Source organism: Mobula hypostoma, chromosome 6 (assembly GCF_963921235.1).
Source record: "Mobula hypostoma chromosome 6, sMobHyp1.1, whole genome shotgun sequence".
NCBI classification, from domain to species: Eukaryota; Metazoa; Chordata; class Chondrichthyes; order Myliobatiformes; family Myliobatidae; genus Mobula; species Mobula hypostoma.
Window position 1 is genome coordinate 108,317,404 of NC_086102.1, and position 19,850 is coordinate 108,337,253.

The following is a 19,850-nucleotide window of genomic DNA, read 5'->3' on the forward strand; positions in this document are numbered from 1 at the left end:
ACCGGCCGTCCCAGTTCTCACGGTACCCCAGTCACTGGCAGCTGTCTGCTTAGTCTGTCCCCTCAGAGGGTCCGACTCCCTGCTGGCATTGTCATGCAGGGTGACTGCATCTGCCAGTAACAACCAGGACACCTCAGTTCTCCACTCTGCCACGAGCTCCTTTACCACTCCCTGGGGTGGTTTACCAGGGGTCACTTCAGCAACAGGGGCTACTTCCGAGGACTGTACCCAGCTGACAGAAGCTTCCCATGCCTCCATCACATTCTGCTCCTCTCTTACTTCACTGATCAGCTTGGCAATCAAGGGAGGGGGCATGCCTTACGAGACATTCGGAGACCTCAAGCGATCATGTCCTGTGACTGTGCACATTTCACCACTTGGTCCATTCTTAACTGGTTCACCTCAGCCGTTTAAACGCCACCCCCACCCACTACGCTGCAAGCAACTCAATTGCCTCTCTAGCCGAAAAATGTAGGTAGGAAGTTTTTCCTCCTTCTCCTCAAACTTGTTTCGAAACCCCGTCGTAAGCTCCATTGGGCTTTCCGTCATGCCAAACGTATTTTCTAGCTCTTGTATGTAGGCTACAGAAGTGGCAAAGGGGTTCTCTGCCTTTAAAGATCTCACTACGTCAGCAGCCTGCCCCTCAAACTCTCTACCAATCACTGTCTTTTTACATCATCAGGAGTGTAACACCCTGGGTAAGGTTTCACTGCTAATGTAATGGTCTTCCTGTAGAAGCAGTGTTTGGGTTATAGTTAGAGATAATGGGGGCCTTGGAATGTGAGCTGGGTCCTTTGTTTGGTGGGAGAAGAAGAGGGAAGATGCTGGAGAGAACCAGGCATAGGATTCGAGCCGGTGGGGGACTGTGATTTAATGGAGCAAGGTGCCGATTTCAACTGCGGATGGGTGAGTATGTATGAGATTTGGAAGCATTGAGCTCCAACTTGTGCACAATTGACTGTTTAACTATAATGAGCCCTTTTTGTTTTTTTTCCCTTCTCTTTACGAAGCCTTTAGTTAAGAAGATTCATAAATATAATTCCTTTAGTCATATGCGGAGCGCTGTCTGTTATTTCTTGGCAGGGTAGCAGATTGCACAGCAATCTCAATCTCAAGGGTTTGGCAGGACAGGACAGTGTCTTCCCTAGACTTACACAGCCAAGGAAACCAGGGGGTTTCAGATTCTCGACTGGTCAAGTCATGAAGGGATACGAGGAGAAGACAGGAGATTGGAGCTGAGAGAAAAATTGGATCAGCCGTGATGAAATGGCAAAGCAGACTCAATGGGCCAAATGGCCGAATTCTTCTCCTATATCTTATGGTCTAATGTCTTAATCAATGTATTGACAAGCTAGTAGCAGATCCATCAACTACTGGTCAACTACTGAACAACCTGCCGAAGGACAGCAAGTGCTCAGACAACCCTGCAAGTTTTAAAGGAGAACAACTGAAAGTGTTTCAGACTTTAAAGGTGGCATTGTGTATGCATTAAGAATCCCTGATACAGGGAAACCATTTACCCTGTATGCCAACAAGAAACACATGATGACAGTCTTAACTCAAGAACGTGGTGACCAACAGCGTCCTGTTGGTTATTACTGTGCCAAAAACATGATTCTGTATGCTGATGACTCCTCAGTGATTGAAGAGGCATTCAAATAGATGTTTCCGAAACTGAAATGCTGGCATCAGGAGGCATGGCTGAAACAGGCATAACTGAAAGCTTTAATTGAAGCCTGTTACTTGGCAGAAGAAAGATCAGCTAATATCTACACTGATTCTCAATATGATATTGGAATTGCTCATGACTTTGGAAACTTATGGAGACAAGGAAGATATCTTACGGCTGTAGGATCCCTAATCAAAAATAGCCAACCAGTACAAGAACTCACTGATGTCATACACTGTTTCAGAAGTTGCTGTACTAAAATGTAAAAGCCATTCCAAAGTGACTCCAGAGGAAAGCTGTGGAAATTCATTCACAGATGAAATTGCAAAACAGGCAGCATTGGAAGGAGTAAAAGTACCGACAACTGGAATTATGAAAAACGGCAAATACACTCCATCGAACACATTGGAGTAAAAAGGTGATCAACAGGTTCTCCCATTGGTGGTGGAATCCAAAGTTCAGGGCACAAGCTCGGCAATGCTTGAAAGATGCATGACATTCCAGAAACCAAATCCTGGAGCAGTAGAAAAGCTACCGTACTGAAGTGCTCCCGCCCCACCTGGTCCATTTTTACATTTACAAGTAGACTACATTTCTCTACCAAAGTGTCAGGGATAGTCAGACGTACTGGTTATAGATGACAAGTTTTCAATATGGGAAGAAGCTATTCAGTTAGGAAAGCCACTGCCACAAACACAGCAAAACCCCTGACCAATGACTATGTTCCTAGATGGGGTTTTGCCATGGCACATCATCTCTGCCAAAGAACACATTTTACTGCGATGTTTGTCAGCAATTATGTTGACTGATGAACATTAAATGGTCTTTTCATTGACCAAATCACCCAGAGTCATCAGGACAAGTCAAATCAATTAATGGAGCCATCAATCAATGACTAAGTATCGTGAGGTTGGTGTACCATGGCCCACAATGCTTCCTATGGTCTTCTGTAGTATCAGAGCAACCCCAAACAAGACAACTAAGCAAATCTGTTGGAGATGGTAACAGGGCATTCTAGAATACTGTGCAAAAGTATATAAATCTAGGGAGCCAAAGACCTTTGCACAATATTGCATTTGTCAATGTGAAGCAGAAGGTGAGTTTGTAAATCTGGCGAGAGCAAAGGATGTTGGGAATGGCAAGGGTGAAACGCCATGGGAGGGGTGTGGGACAGGTGGCAGAGGAGTGCCAGAGGCAGGTAGGTTCAGACACACTCAGCCCTGGGACACCAGGCAAGGACATTAGATTCTAAACAATTGGTTTATTGATCATTACAGAATGTCTCTCTAGCGCTTCCTGCTCCCTTCCCTTTTTTCCAACCGTGAACACCTTTCCCCTCCCCCTTCCCACTTTCATAGAGACATAGAAAAATACGGCACAAAAACAGTCCATTTGGTCCATCTACTCCATGCTGAGCCATTTAAACTGCCTAGCCCCATCGACCTGCAGCCAGTCCATACCCTCCATAACACTTCCAAAAATGTACCTATTCAAACTTCCCTTAAACATTGAAGTCAAAATCATGTCCACCACTTGCACTGGCAGCTTATTCCACACTCTCACCACCCTTGGAGTGAAGAGGTTTCCCCTCATTTTCCCCTTAAACATTTCACCTTTCACCCTTAACCTATGACCTCTAGTTGTAGTCTCTCCCAACTTCAGTGGAAAAACCCTATCTACACCTCTCATAATTTTGTATACCTCTATCAAATTTCCCCTCAGTCTTCTATGTTGCAGGGAATAAATTTCTAATCTATTCAATCTTTCCTTATAACTCAGTTCCTCCAGTCCCAGCAACATCCTTGTAAATTTTCTCTGTACTGTTTCAATCATATTTACATCTTTCCTGTAGGTAGATGACTAAAACTACACACAATACTCCAAATTAGGCCTTACTAATATCTTATACATCTTCAACATAACATCCCAACTCCTGTACTCAATACTTTGATCTATGAAGGCCAATGTGCCAAAGCTTTCTTTACAATCATATCTACCTGTGACACTACTTTCAATTAATTATGGACCAGTATTCCCAGAACCCTTTGTTTTACCACATTCCTCAGTGCCCTGCTGTTCACTGTAAGGTCTACCCTGGTTGGTCCTACCAAAGAGCAACACCTCACAGTTGTCTGCATTAAATTCCATCTGCCATTTTTCAGCCCACTTTTTCCAGCTGTTTCAGATCCAACAGCAAGCTTTGATATTCTTCCTTGCTGTCCACTACACCTCAAATCTTCGTGTCATCTGCAAATTTACTGATCCTGTTAACCACATTATCATCCAGATTGTTGGTATAGATGACAAACAACAATGAACCCAGTACCAATCCCTGTGGCACTCCACGAGCCTGCAGTTAGAGAAGCAACTATCTACTACCACTCTCTGGCTTCTCCCACAAAGCCAATGTCTAATCCAATTTACTACCTCATCTTGAATGCCAAGTGACTGAATCTTCTTGACCGGCCTCCATTGCAGGACTTTGTCAAAAGCCTTACTAAAGTTCATGTAGACAACATCCACTGCCTTGCCTTCATCAACTTTCCTGGTAACTTCTTCAAAAGCTATAAGATTGGTTAGACATGATCTACCACGCACAAAGCCATATTGACTATCCCTAATCAGTCCACGACTAACCAAAGACACGTGTATTTGGTGCCTTAGAATAGTTTCCAATAACTTTCCCTACTATTGATGTCAGGCTCACCAGCCTATAATTTCCCAGTTTGCTTTTAGAGCCTATCTTAAACAGCAAAACAATGTTAGCTATCGTCCAATCCTCCAGAACCTCACCAGTTGCTAAGGATATTTTAAATATCTCTGCTAGGGCCCCTGCAATTTCTACAATAGCCTCCCACAGGATCCGAGGGAACACCTTATTGGGTCGTGGGGACTTGTCCACCCTAATTTTCCTCAGGACAGCAAACACCTCTTCCTCTGTAATCTGTATGGAGTCCATAACCTTGCTTCTGCTTTGTCTCACTTATATAGAGCCCGAGTAAATATAGAGCAAAAACATCTCTTTACAATCTTTTGGCTCCATGCAGAGATGACCATTCTGATCTTCCAAAGGACCAATTTTGTCCCTTCCATCCTCTTGCTCTTATCATTTCTGTAGAAGTCCTTGGGATTTTGCTTCACCTTCCCTGCTAGAGCAACTTCACGCCTTCTCTGAGCCCTCCTGATTTCTTTCTTAGGAGTTCTCTTACATTTCTTATACTCAAGTATCTCATTTGTTCTACCTACCTATACTGCTATGCACCTCCATATTTTTTCTTAATCAGGGCCTCAATATCTCTCAAAAATCAAGGTTCACTAAACCTCTTTTTTTTTTCCAGTCCTGCTGAAAGGTTTTGGCCCGAAACATCCGCTGATTACTTTTTTCCATAGATGCAGCCTGGCCTGCTGATCTCCTCCAGCATTTTGTGTGTGTTACTTGGATTTCAAGCATCGGCAGATTTCCTCTTGTTTGTGATTGAGCTACTACACTGTGAAGTCCCTTCCAGGGATGCTTAACCTGAAGAAATTCAAATCTTCCCTTTGACGGAAGTTCAGTGAAACCCTCTCTCACTGCTCCCCCTCGATGATCTCTGCTGCCCTCTGACTCGTCAACCACGTGCTCACCTAGATCTGCTACTACAGCCAAGTATCCTGCCTGGGAACATGTCTTCGCCACCAGCTTGTACCGCATGGTTTCCAGATTCATTTTCAAGTTTCTCCATTTGGACCCTTTGAGGAATCCAGTATCCGCATTCAATTGACAGTTTCTCCCACTGCTTCTCCCACCATGTTCTACATGCCACACTTTCTACCATGAGGAGGTACCTGGTGTCCCTATCCCAGTCACTTCTACAACTGTGATTCTCTCTCCGCTGCCTCTAATGGACCTGTCCGCTATTTTATCCTCCGCCAGATCACTTTCAATCGCCAATTCTAAGACTTTTTCACGTCCTGCAAGGATCAGAAGATTGCTTGTCTATAGACCACAGAACCTGCCGTCTCCAATGTTGGCAGGCACGGACGTCTTCAGACCGCGACCCCTGCTGCAAGCTCAATGGTTCTAGCAATCCCAAGCAAATTCAGAACCCAGACTCCACCGCCATCAATGGAGGTTCCAACAACCTCAGACACTTCAAAATGCCGATTGTGCAACTTCCAACCTCAAGTCCAGCCTTGACCTTCAGGCTGGGACTTCACATGCTGCCACTGGAACCCCCATCTCCCCTACCTCCACCACCTCTCTGCAAACCTGTGTCTCTCAGGTCCCACCACCAGCTCTTGGGTCCTCTGAGACTCCACCTTCTTCCCACCCCACCTTCCCTGAGCACCCCAAACCTCACCTCTCCTCTGACACCACTAACACCCTACCCCCTCTGCTCCCAGCTGTCATCCATGCTGAGTCTCCACCATTTCCTCTGACCTTTACCTCTCTGAAGCAGAATGTCCTGTCCTCAATAAGGGCCTCACCTTTGTCCCCCTGCACCCACACCTCAGCGAGTTCTGTGCTCCCATGACGCCAAGCTCTTCTTGTGTCACCTCCATCTCTGAGCCTACTTCTTTGGAAAGGACTCTCCATCCTATATTGATGACCCCTTCTTCCATCTTCAGTCCTCCTCCTCTTCCTGGACACCCGCGCTGGTCTTCTGCCTGCTCTGGATCTTTTCATTGCCGACTGCCGATGGGACATCAACCATGTCAACTTCACCGCTCCCATCTCCAATTCCAACCTTACTCCTTCTGAATACTCTGCTCTCCACTCTCTCCGCACCAATGCTCACCTCACCATCAAACCCACAGGTAAGGGGGATGCTGTAGTCTGGCGTACTGACCTCTACCTTGCTGAGGCCCGGCAACAATTGTCAGTCACCTCCTCTTACTTACTCCTTGAACAAGCTGCCACTAAGGAACACCAGGCCATTGTCTCCCACACCATCACCAACCTTATTGACTCTGGGGATCTCCCATCCACTGCCACCAACCTCATAGTTCCTGCATCTTGCACCTCCCGTTTCTACCTCCTACCCAAGATTCACAAACCTGCTTTTCCAGGTAGACCCACTGTTTCTGCTTGTTCCTGTCCTAATGAACTCATATCTGCATACCTCGACTCTGTTTTATCCCACCTGGTTCAGTCCCTTTCCACCTACATCCATGACACTTCACACACTCTGGATTTTTTCAATGATTTCAAGTTCCCTGGTCCCCTTCATCTTATTTTCACTATGGATGTCCAGTCCCTATACAGTATACCTCCATCCCTTGCCAGAAAGGTCTCAAAGCTCTACGTTTCTTTCTGGACACCAGACCCAACCATTTCCCCTCTGCCACCACTCTCCTCCATCTAGCAGAACTTCTCCTCATTCTAAATAATTTCTCCTTTGGCTCTTCCCACTTCCTTCTAACAAAAGGTGTAGCTATGGGCACTCACATGGGTCCCAGCTATGTCTGCCTTCTTGTCAACTACATGGAACAGTCAATGTTCCAAACCTACACTGCTGTCGGTCCCCCATTTTTCCTATGCTACCTCAACAACTGCATTGGTGCTGCTTCCTGCACCCATGCAGAGCTCGTCAACTTCATCAACCTTGCCTCCACTTCCAACCTGCCCTCATATTTACCTGGTCCATTTCCAACACCTCCCTCCCCTTTCTCGATCTCTCTGACTCTATCTCTGAAGACAGCTTATCTCCTGATGTCTATTATAAATCCATTATCTCTCACAGCTGCTTGGACTATACCTATTCCCACCCTGTCACTTGTAAAAGCAGCAACCCCTTCTCTCAATTCCTCCGTCTCCACTGCATCCGCTTTCAGGATGAGGCTCTTCATTCCAGAACTAAGGAGATGTCCTCCTTCTTCAAAGAAAGGGGCTTCCCTTCCTCTGTCATCAACACTGCCCTCAACCGCATCTCTTCCATTTCGTGCACATCTGCCCTCACCTCATTCTCCCACTTCCACACCAGCCTCCGCATCCAGCACATAAACCTCTGTAACTTCTGCCATCAAACAGTGGGATCCCACCACCAAGCACATCTTTCCCTCCTAACCACTTTCTGCTTTCTGCAGGGATTGCTCCCTACGCAATTCCCTTGTCCATTCATCCCTCCCCACTGATCTCCTTCCTGGCACTTATCCTTGAAAGCAGAACAAGTGCTACACCTCCTCCTCCTTCACTACCATTCAGGGCACCAAACAGTCCTTCCAGGTGAGGCGATGCTTCACCTAAAAGTCTGTTGGGGTCATCTACTGTATCTGGTGCTCCCAGTGTGACCTCTTGTACATTTTGGAGACCTGATACAGGTTGGGAGACTGCTTTGCCAAGCACCTACGCTCCATCTGTCAGAAAAACGGGATGTCCCAGTGGCCACCCATTTTAATTCCACTTCCCATTCCCAATCTGACATGTCAGTACATGGTCTCCTCCACTGTCACAATGAGGCCACACTCAGGTTGGAGGAGAAACACCTTAGATTCTGCCTCAGTAGCCTCCAACTTAATGGCATGAATATCGTTTTCTCGAACTTCCGATAATGCCCCCCCTTCTTCTTCACCATTCCCCATTCCCATTTTCTTCTCTCACCTTATCTCCTTACCTGCCCATCACCTCCCTCTGATGCTCCCCCCCCCCGCCGCTTTTCTTTCTTCTGTGGCCTTCTGTGCTCTCCTATCAGATTCCCCCTTCTCCAGCCCTGTATCTCTTTCACTAATCAACTTCCCAGCTCTTTACTTCACCCCCTCCCACCTCCCAGTTTCATCTATCACCTTGTGGCTCTTCCTCCCCTCCTCCCGCTTTCTTCCTCTGACTCCTCACCTTTTTCACTCCAGTCCTGATAAAGGGTCTCGGCCCAAAATGTCGACTGAACTCTTTTCCAGAGATGCTGCCTGGCCTGCTGATTTCCTCTAGGATTTTGTGTGTGTTGCTTGGATTTCCAGCATCTACAAATTTTCTCTTGTTCACTAAACCAGCTTCCTTTGCCTCTTATTCTGACAGGCACATACATGCTTTGTACTTCAAAAGTTTCACTTTTAAAGGCCGCCCACTTAGCCAGATCCTTTCTGATACCATCAAAATTGGCCTTTCTCCAATTTATAAACTCAGCCCGAGGACCAGACCTATCTTTTTCCATATTTTGAAACTAATGGCATTATGATCACTAGATGCAAACATTCCCCTACACAAACTTCTGTCACTTGCCCTGTCTCATTCCATAATAAGAGATCAAGTATTACACATTCTGTACTGAATAAGGAAACTTTTCTGAACATATTTGACAAACTCTATCCCATCTAGTCCTTTTACGATATGGGAGTATGTCGATATGTGGAAAGTTAAAATCACCTATTATCACAGCCTTATGTTTCTTGCAACAGTCTGCAATCTCTCTGCAAATTGTTCCCCTAAATCCCACAGACTGTTGGGTGGTCTGTACTATAGCCTCATTAACGTGGCCACACCTTTCTTATTCCTCAGATTCATCCATAAAGCCTCAGTCCACAATGGAGACCCATATCAGAGTCAGGTTTATCATCGTTCACATATGTCATGAAATCTGTTTATTTTGGGGCAGCAGTACAATGCAATACATAAAATTACTACAGTACTCTGCAAAAGTCTTAGGCACCCTAGCTATGCATACAGTACTGTGCAAAAGAGATTAAAATGTTGCTGCACCCTTTGAAAGAGTAGGCAATGACACTTCTGAAGCCTTGGGAAAAGTAGCAACAGAAATGGTTGCCATGTGTAAGATGGTTCTTCAAAATCATATGGCATTAGACCTTCTCTTAGCTGTTGGGGGTGCATGTGCAGTTATGGACAAGATTGTCATATTTACATGCCTATTGAATCTAAAGACATGACTAATTTGACTGATCATACTCATAAAGAAGCAGCTAAAATACCAATCTGATAGAGGGGATTTCTTTGATTGGATTCATTCAAGACTCAGAAGCTGAGGTTGTTCAATATTGCGAGTCATATTATTTATACTAATAGGCCTTATCATAATTTACATATTTTTTACCTGTTTAAAAGCAATCATTAACAGAATAGTTCAAACTTGAGTGTGTGCCGACTAATCTGCCTAACCACGATGGAATCTTATGAATATATACAGTACCCTGATACTTCATAACCTAAGTAGTTTTTTTGATTATTTCATATGTAATGTAGGCATCACAAGTTTTCCTGCCTCTGAATTTTCAGATGCAATAATTTTAAACAACAGAATCAGGTTTACTATCACCGGCATGTGACGTGAAATTTGTTAGCTTAGCAGCAGCAGTTCAATGCAATACATAAACTAGGAGAGAGAGAAAAAAAATAAAAACATAATAATAAATAAACAAGTAAATCAATTACATAGAATGAATAGATTTTTTAAAAATGTGCAAAAACAGAAATACTGTATATTAAAAAAGTGAGTTGGTGTTCAAAGCTTCAATGTCCATTTAGGAATCGGATGGCAGAAGGGAAGAAGAATTCCCCTCATGTGATTTAGAATCAAAAGGAGGGTTGTTGAATTTGAATGTTTAATTATACTTTTCTTTAGATTTCAATAATTAATTGTCTGCTTGTATTTTATATAATTACTTATGCATAAGTAAGTGCTTACTATGATTTTGGTGGCTACAGTATGCATAAGTTTAATATTAACAGTTTAATAGTGTTTATACAAAGTATAATTCTGGAAAGCTGTGGAAGCTCTGCATTAAGTGAGTAAGTGTTTTTCTCATTGGTTACCGTTTCACAGCAGTATTGACCAAGTACTTTCTAATTAGATTATTACTATCTATATTAGAATAGAATTTCCCTTTTCTCTCTGGGTATAAAATAGCTGTTTGTGCTGGCTGCAAAGAGAATTAGCTGGGCATCAAAGGTTACAGGGAGAAAGCAGGAGAATGGGATTGAGAGAAGATAATAAATTAGTCATAATTGAATGAAGGAGCAAATAGCCCAGTTCTGTTCCTATGTCTTCTGAAGGGTGGAAGGGCATATTTCTGTGCTGTAGACTCTACATCTCAGGGCCAAGGCTGTTTGTCAGCAAGTCAAATTTTTCCCTCACCTTGGGCTCGATCAGTTAAGGTATGTTTTCTCCTCAACAGCAGTATTATTTATCTTAGCACTGACTCCTGTGCTAAGGAGAAGTCCTGATTACACAGTATTGATCCAGACTCATTGTAAAGATTACCCATACAATGAGGAGACCAAGAATGTGCCGTGAGAACAGAGAATGAAGAGTCTTTCCCTCTGCAAAGTAAATTGTAGAGAATGGAAGCAAATAGAAACATAGAACAGTTCAGCACAATGTTCCACATCCACAATGTTGTGCTGACCAATATAAACCTAACTCCATGATCAAACTGACTCTTCCCTCCTACACAGCCCATAATCTTTCACTTTGCCTACATCCATGTGGCTGTCTAAAAGTGTTTTAAAAGTCCCTATAGTATCCGCCTCTACTGGGTGGCATGGTAACGTACTACTTAGTGCACCACCACGGTTTCAGCGGGAGGTCGGGGGTTCGATTCCTGCCACAGTCTGTAAGGAGTTTGTACTTTCTTACCGTGACCATGGGGGTTTTCGCTGGGTCCTCTGGCTTCCCCCCACAGTCCAAAGGGTTAATGAGTTGTGAGCATGCTATGCTGATGCTGGAAGCGTGGTGACACTTGCAGACTGTCCAGCACAATCCTTGCCAGTTTCATATGATGCAAACAACACATTTCACTGTATGTTCTGACGTACATGTGACAAATAAAACTTTAATCACCACCACCAAAATTGGCAGTGTATCCCAGACACTTACCACTCTCCTGTGGGGGAAAAAGCTACCTCTGATATCCTCCCCTAAACTTTCTTCCACTTAGCCTAAACAAATATCCTCTGGTACTGGCAGTTTCCACCCTGGGAAAATGTCTCTGCTTATCTCTGAAAATCTTATACACCACTATCAAGTCACCTCTCGTCCTCTGATCTTCTAAGGAGAAATGCCCTCATCACTCAAAAAGTTCAAAGATTAGCTTTATTAGTCACATTTTCATTGAAAAACACAGTGAAATGTGTCACTTGGGTCAAATCAAATCACTGACAATTGTACTGGTGACAGCCTGCAAGCATGCCTATGCTTTCTGCACCAATATTGTATGCCCATAACTAACACTAACCCACAGGTCTTTGGAACGTGCTTGGAAACCTGCGTGGTCATGGGGAGAACATACAAACTCCTTACAGACAGCAGTGGGAATTCAACCCCAATCACTGATTGCTAGCACTGTAACAGCATTACGCTAAGCACAACGCTACCATGCTGACTCGTATGCTACAGTGCTGCCCTGTAGTAAAGGCCAGTGACATGGGCTGGTGAAAAAGGACATCCGTATTTTAGACCTTCACTTCACGCTCGAAGGCCAGTGAGGAGGATTCTATGTGAGCAGGAGGCAGGAGTAAGCACAAGGTCTGGAATTCAAGCCAGGTTTTGGGGTCATATCATTGGCTAGTCTGGGGGTTGATACTGAAGATCAGAGCCCAAAGGTTGGTTGGTAGTCCAGAAAGCCCAATGGCTGGAGAAGACCTGGAGACAGGATGCTGGAGGTCTGCCCTGAATTTGGAAGACTGTGCGTGGATGGGAGGGAGAAAGGGGCTTGTTTTGCTATTGTTGTTTTGACACCTGTTGTGCTCTGTGTTGTTTTGCCAAGTATTGTGGGCTTGCAGTCAACGTTGGCACCAATTTGTGTGGTGACACTTGCAAGCTGACCCTAGCACATCCTTAGGCTGGATATTAATGCAAATGACCCATTTCACTGTAGCTTTTGATGTACATATAATAAATAAATTTGAATCTGGATCTAGTTATAACTAACACAAAATGTCGGAGGAACTCTGCAGGTCAGGCAACATCTATGGAGGGGAATAGTCAATGTTCTGACTGAGACCTTTCATCAGGTCTTGTGAGAGCTACTCTGGATTCCTAGATCTCTCGTGTTTCTGGTTTATAATTCAATGGATTCAAACAACCAATAAATTCACCAAATGTTCAACACCATCTTGACAACTCAATGTAGTTGTATTGGGTTAAGGCTGTTTTCCGGAGATTCAAGGCAAGAACATGATTCATTATAGGGACCCCAAAGAATTGAACTGGTCCTTACCTTCCCATACCAGAGGTAGCAATGGCTATTGGTCTTCAGCAGAAAGACATCATTGGAGTTGAGGGAGGAGGAGCGTACTGGGACCTCAAATGCTTTAGTGCTGTACTCGTTCTTGCCAGAAACCTGGAAGAGACTGCCTTGGTCCTCTGTCTCATAATCCTCAGACCTTGAACTGCTTCCCTGTAAAACAGAACATAGATCATAGACCAGTACAGCACAGGACGAGGCCCTTCAGCTCATGATGTCTGTGCTGAAATGAAGTCGTACAAGATGCACATTTTATTCCATATCTGTTCTTGAACCTCTATTTTTATATAATTCTTTATAACTGTTGAATGTTGTTTTTTGTTGACCAACACACCACAGCAACTCCTAATACATATAAATGCATAAAGTTGATCACTGATTCCTTGACCTGCGACCTTGAGGAGTCCAAGTCGATGTTGTGTCGAACAGAAGTTGTACAAGAGATTGGTGAAGCCTAATTTGGAGTGCTGTGTGCGTTTCCGGTCACCTACTACCGGAAAGATATCAATTAGATTGAAAGAGTACAGAGGAAATTTGCAAGGATGTTGCTGAGACTTGAGGACATGAGTTATCGGGAAAGGTTGTATAGGTTAACGCTTTATTCCCTGAAGAATGAGGAAAAATGGTAGAGGTATACAAGATTACAAAGGGCATAGATACGGTAAAAGCAAGCAGGCTCTTCCCCTTCAGGTTGAGACTAGAATTAGAGACCATAGGCTTAAGGTGAATGGTGAAATGATTAAGGGGAATCTGAGGGAAACTTCTTCTCGCAGAAAGTGATGCAAGTGTGGAATGAGCTGCCAGTAGAAATGGTGGATCTGGTTCAACGTAACATTTAAAAGAAGTTTCAATTGGAGGGCTTTGGAAGGATATGGTCCGGGAGTGAGTAGATGGGACTTGACAGAAGATATAGTAGGTGATATTAACTTTCCACCTATTGACTGGGGTTCCCATATTGTAAAAAGACTAGGTGGGATAGAGCTTGTCAAACGTGTTCAGGAAAGTTTTCTTAATCAGTACATAAAAGTCCTAACAAGAGAGGGCACAATACTTGATCTGCTATTAGGGAATGAGGCAGGGCAGGTGACAGAAGTTTGTGTAGGGGAACACTTTGCATCTCGTGATCATAATGCCAATAATTTCTAAGTAAATATGGAAAAAGATATGTCTGATCCACAGGTTGAGATTCTAAACAGGAAAAAGACCAGTTTCTCCTAGTATTATAAAGGATTAGGCAAGCGTATATTGGGACAGGCTGCTTTCTGGCAAAGGTGTACTTGGCAAATGGGAGGCCTTCAAAAATGAAATTTTGAGAGTACAAAGCTTGTATGTGCCTGTCAAAATAAAAAGTAAAGATAACAGGTTCAAGGAACCTTGGTTTTCAAGTGATATTGAGGCCCTGGTTAAGAAAATAAAAGGAGGTGCTTAGCAGGTATAGCCAGGTAGAAACTAATGAGGTACTTGAGGAGTACAAGAAATGCAAGTGAACACTTAAGAAAGAAGTCAGGAGGGCTAAAAGAAGGCACAAAATTGGCCCATAAGACAAGTTGAAGTAAAGTCCTAAAGGATTCTACAGATATGTTAAGAGCAAAGGGATGCAAGGGTCAAAATTGGTCCTCTTGAAGATCAGAATGGTAATCTATGCATGGAGCCCAAAGAGACAGGGGAGATTTTAAATAGATTTTTTGCATCTATATTTATTTGGGAGATGCACACAGAGTCTACAGAAGTGAGGCAAAGCAGCATCATCCTCATGGACACAGATTACAGAGGAGGAGATGTTTGCTGTCTTGAGGCAAATTAGGGTGGACAAATCCCTAGGGCCTGACAAAGCGTTCCCTCAGACCCTGTGGGAGGCAAGTGCAGGAATCGCAGGGGCCCTGGCAAAGATATTTAAATCATTTTTAGCGACAGGTGAAGTACTGGAGGATTGGATGATAGCTAGTGTTGTTCCGTTGTTTACAAAAGGCTCTAAAAATAAACCAGGAATTAGGTGAGCCCGATATTGGTAGTTAGAAAGTTATTGGAAGGTATTATAAGGGACCAGATAATGAGTATTTGGATAGATATGGACTGATTAGGGATAGTCAGCATGGCTTCGTACATGGTAGGCCATGTCTAAATGAACTTATAGAGTTTTTCAAGGAAGTTACGAGGAAAATTGAGGCAAGGCAGTAGATGTTGTCTACTTGGATATAATTGCAAGGCATTTGACAAGGTCCCGCATGGGAGGTTGGTCAAGAAAAGTCAGTTGCTCGTCATTCAAGATGAGGAATTAAATTGGATTAGGCATTAGCTTTGTGGGAGAAGCCAGAGAGTGGTAATAGATGGCTGCCCCTCTGACTGGAGGCTTGTGACGACTGGAGTGCTGCAGAGATCACTGCCAAATCCATTGCTGTATGTCATCTATATCAATGATATGGATGATAATATGGTTAACTGGATCAGCAAAATTTGCAGATGACACACAGATTCCGGGTGTAGTGGACAGTGAGAAGACTATAAGTGTCATGGTCCGGTCCGTGAAGTCCGCGTTCCGGTTCATGGTCCGGTCTGTGGACTGTGAACTACGGGTCTTACGGCTGTCCCTTGTTTCAGTTGGGCTTAATCATAAGCACCTGATGCTCGTCTTGAGGCTGGGAATATAAGTGGCCCTGGTTTCGAGTGTGGTTGCTGGTTTGTCTTGGAAGTATCCTGTCCTTACCTCTGTGGGGTAAGTCAGGCTGTCTTTGTTGTTACCCTGTGGTTGGATCTGTCCTTTCCTGTCCTTGCCTCTGTTGGGTAAGCCAGGCTATCTTTGCTGTTACCCTGAGGCTGGACTGTTCCCTTCCCTTCCTCTTCCTTCTGGAGCTTTGCCCGCAACCTGTGTCTGGAGCCTTGCCGGCAGCCTTGTCAAGTTCTACCACCAGAGCGAGACTGGAGCCTTTCTGTGTCTAGATAAGGAACTGCCTTTCATTGTTTGGATCTGTCTCTGTGTCCACACCTTCGCTAGGTAGGTCCCGCCATTTGCCGCTACCTTTTGGGAACCATCTCTGTGTCCACGCCTTCGCTAGGTAGGTCTGGCCGTTTGCCACTACCTTGAGTGGCGATCTGTCTCTCAGTGCTCTGTGTATGAGTCCTGGCCCTATGTCCTGTTCCTGAGGAGGGGTCCTGGCTCTGTGTTCCATGTACGAGTCCCGGCCCTAGTCCTGTTCCCAAGGAGGGGTCCCGGCTCTGTATTCCATGTCCCTGTGTTTCTGTCTCTCAAGTCCAAGGCTCTGTGATCCCATGCTCCAGACCAAGGCTCTGTGTTCCTGTCATCGCCAAGACCAAGGCTCTGTGTTCTGCGTTCCTGTTGTCCCAAGTCCAAGGTTCCAAGGTCCCTGTCGTCCCAAGTCCAAGGCTCGGCTGTTCCTGAGTACCAAGCCAAGGCTTCGTGTTCCCGTCCTGTCCATGTGCCGCCTTGTCCTGCCCAGGAATCTCTCGTTCTGTCCTGTAGCCTTGCCTAGTCCTGTCTCCCAAGACCACGTCATGTCTTCGCCTCATTCCGAAGTTCGAGCCCGAGTCAAGACCCGGGTTCTGGGTCTTGTCCAATCTCTGGCTCGGAGTCCAAACCCAAGTCTCGTCATGTCCTCGCCTCGAAGAACCCAAGCCTCGTCATGTCCTCGCCTCAAGGAACCCAAGCCACGTCAAGTCCTGTAGCCACGTCATGTCCTCACCTAGTTCCAGGGTCCGAGCCCGAGTCAAGACCCAGGTTCTGGGTCTCTGGCTTGGAGTCCAAGCCCAGGCTCCTAGTTCCCAGTTCCTTGTCCTGGTCCCGCTTGCCTAGCCAATGTCCTAGCCCAAGTCTGTGTTCTTGTCCCAGCTCCTAATCTGCATCCAGTCACGTCCCTAACTCTAGTCTCTAGTCCTGTCCTGTTCCTAGTACTTCAGTGTCTGTGTCTTGCATTTGGATCCACTCCTACCAGCACCCCCTCATATCACAATCAGAGCTTTCAGTGTGATCTGGACCTGCTGGAAAAATGGGATGAAAATGGCAGCTGGAATTTAATGCAGACAAGTGCAAGCTGTTGCTCTTTGGTAGGTCTTACACAGTGAACAGTAGGGCACTGAAGAGTGTGGTAGAACAAAGGGATCTGGGAATTCTGGTCCATAATTCATTGAAAGTGGTGTCACAGGTAGATGGGGTCATAAGGAAGGCTTTTGGCACAATTGGCCTTCATAAATCAATGTATTGAGTACAGGAGTTGGGATGTTAAGTTGAAGTTGTATAAGGTGTTGGTGAGGCCTAATCTGATTGGGGTTGGAGGACCTGATTCATAAGGAAAGATCAAATAGGTTATGACTTTATTCCTTGGAGCGTAGAAGGTTGAGGGGCAATTGATAGAGGTATACAAAATTGTGATGGGTATAAATAGGGTAAATGCAAGTAGGCTTTTTCCTCTGAGGTTGGGTGGGACTACAACTAGAGGTCATGGGTTAAGGGTGAAAGGTGAAAGGTTTAAGGGGAAAATGAGGGGAAACCTCTCCACTCAGAGGGTGGTGAGAGTGTGGAATGAGCTGCCAGTGCAGGTGCTGCTTGCAAGCTTGATTTCAACATGTAAGAGAAGTTTGGATAGGTATGTGGATGGTAGGGGTATGGAGGGCTGTGGTCCCAGTGCAGGTCGATGGGAGTGAACCGTTTAAATGGTTAAGCATGGACTCTATAGCTCTAATTATCTTAGAGTCCAAGAGCACTACAGCACAAAAGCAGGCCTTTCAGCCAATCTAGTCCATGCTGAACCATTATTATGCCTGGTCCCAGCTACCCGCAATGGGACCATAGCCCTCCACACCCCTTCTGTCTATGTACTACCTATCCAAACTTCCCACATCCACCATTTCCGCTGGCAGCTCATTCCACACTCTCGGCAACCTCTGAGCGAGGAAGAGTTCAAGGATGCATTGGAGCAGCCTGGAAGTGTCGCCATGCTTCCAGTGCCACTGATCAGGGTTCAACTCCCACCTCTATCCTGCAAGGAATTTGTACACTCTCCCCATGACTCTGTAGGTTTCCTCCCAAAGACATACAGGTTAGAGTTAGTGAGTAGTGAGCATGTTACGAGGGGTGATTGATAAGTTTGTGGCCTAAGGTAGGAGGAGTCAATTTTAGAAAACCTAACGCATTTATTTTTCCTACATGTACACACTTAGTCCAGCGGTCGCGGAGCATACGGATCCCCTCTTTGTAGAAGTCGGTGTCTTGGACCTCCAGAAGTGGTCCACAGCAGGGGTGATTGATAAGTTTGTGGCCTAAGGTAGACGGAGATGAGGAGAATCTTCAAACTTTCTGCATTTTCACTCAGAGTTGAACTGCACGTGCATGTAACGAGAGCTGTATAACTCATCTCCTTCTACCTTAGGCCATGAACTTATCAATCACCCCTGCTGTGGACCACCTGGAGGTCCAAGACGCTCTCGTTACATGCATGTGCAGTTCAACTCTTTGAGTGATAATGCAGAAAGTTTGAAGTTAATAACTCATCTCCTTCTACCTTAGACCACAACCTTATCAATCACCCCTGCTGTGGACCACTTCTACAAAGAAGGGATCCGTATGCTCCATGACTGCTGGACTAAGTGTGTACATGTAGGAGGGGACTATGTTGAAAAATAAATGTGCCAGGTTTTCTAAAATTGACTCCTTCTACCTTAGGCCATGAACTTATCAATCACCCCTCATGCGTTGGTGTCAGAAGCCTGGCGACACTTACTGCCTGCACTCCCAAACAACGCATTGCACTGCATGTTTCGATATACGCGTGGTAAATAAAACAAATATGAACGTGAATGGAGGGACTTGCACATTGTAGGAATTTGGAGGAGCTGAAGTTTGATAATAGAAGGAAAATACTGGAATGTTTGGATTGAATAGTCTGGAATGCTTGCAGAATCATAGAGCAAAAGAGCAGGGATAAAAGCCCCTCAGCCCAATGTGTCCATGCTGATCGTGGCTCTGACCCAGCTGGTCTTGATTTCTTGCCTTTGGCCCATATTCCTCTAAGCCCCAACTCTCCTTGTGCTCATCCAAGTACTTCTTCTACAAGACTATTTTTCCTGCCTCTGGCAGTTCGTTCCATATACTCACCGCATCTCCCTTTGGTCCCTATCACCCCTCATCCTAAGACTATGTCCCCTAGATTTGGTCTCCCCTACCCTGGAAAAAAGACTGTCACCATCCACCATAATTCTGGTTCAGATAGAGTAACACAGCAAAGAATCAGGCATTGGCCCAGCTGATCCACATTGAAAGGGTTAACATATGAGGAACGTTGACGGCTCTGCCCTGTACTTGTTGAGCTTTCGAAGAATGAGAAAGGGATCTATCTAATTTTGAAAGTTCTAGATAGAGTGGACATAGAGAGGACGTTTCCTATAATGTGGGAGTCTAGGACCAGAGGTCACAGCCTCAGAATAGAGAGATGTCCCTTTAGAACAGAGATGAGAAGAAATTTCTTTAGCCAGAGGTGGTGAATCTGTGGAATTCATTGCCATGGGTGCTTCTGGAGGGCAAGTCGTTGGGTATATTTAAAGCAGAGGTTGATAAGTTCTTGATTAGTAAGGGTGTCAAAGTTTACAGGGAGAAGGCAAGAGAATGGAATTGAGGGGGGGATAATAAATCAGCCATGATATAATGATGGCATAGACCTGATGGGCCAAAAGGCCTAATTCTGCTCCAATGTCCTCTGGTCTAATGGGCCAAGATGCCCATCTGAATTAAACCAAATTTGCAAAGAACACAAAATGCTTGTGGAACTCAGCAGGTCAGGGAGGAATAAAGCATCTATACAGAGAAATAGAGTCAGCGCTTTAGGCCAAGACCATTCATCAGTCTCATTTGCCCATGCTTGGCCTTTATCTTTATAACTTTTCCTATTCATGTACATGTCAAAGAGTCTTTTCAGTATTGTTATTACACCTGCCCCCACAACTACCTCCAGCAGCTCATCCATATACCTACCATCCTCTGTGTAAAGAGGCCCCTCCGATC

At 44.9% G+C, this 19,850-nt stretch overlaps 1 protein-coding gene across 1 annotated transcript in view; it reads right to left on the reverse strand.

The window, feature by feature from the left end:
• LOC134348280 (villin-1-like) overlaps positions 1 to 19,850 on the reverse strand; it is a 91,521-nt gene that overhangs the window by 34,260 nt on the left and 37,411 nt on the right. Inside the window, exon 14 of the mRNA XM_063051416.1 lies at positions 12,815 to 12,994. Within this exon, the coding sequence (XP_062907486.1) occupies positions 12,815 to 12,994 (180 nt within the window). The remainder of the gene's footprint in view (positions 1 to 12,814; positions 12,995 to 19,850) is intronic.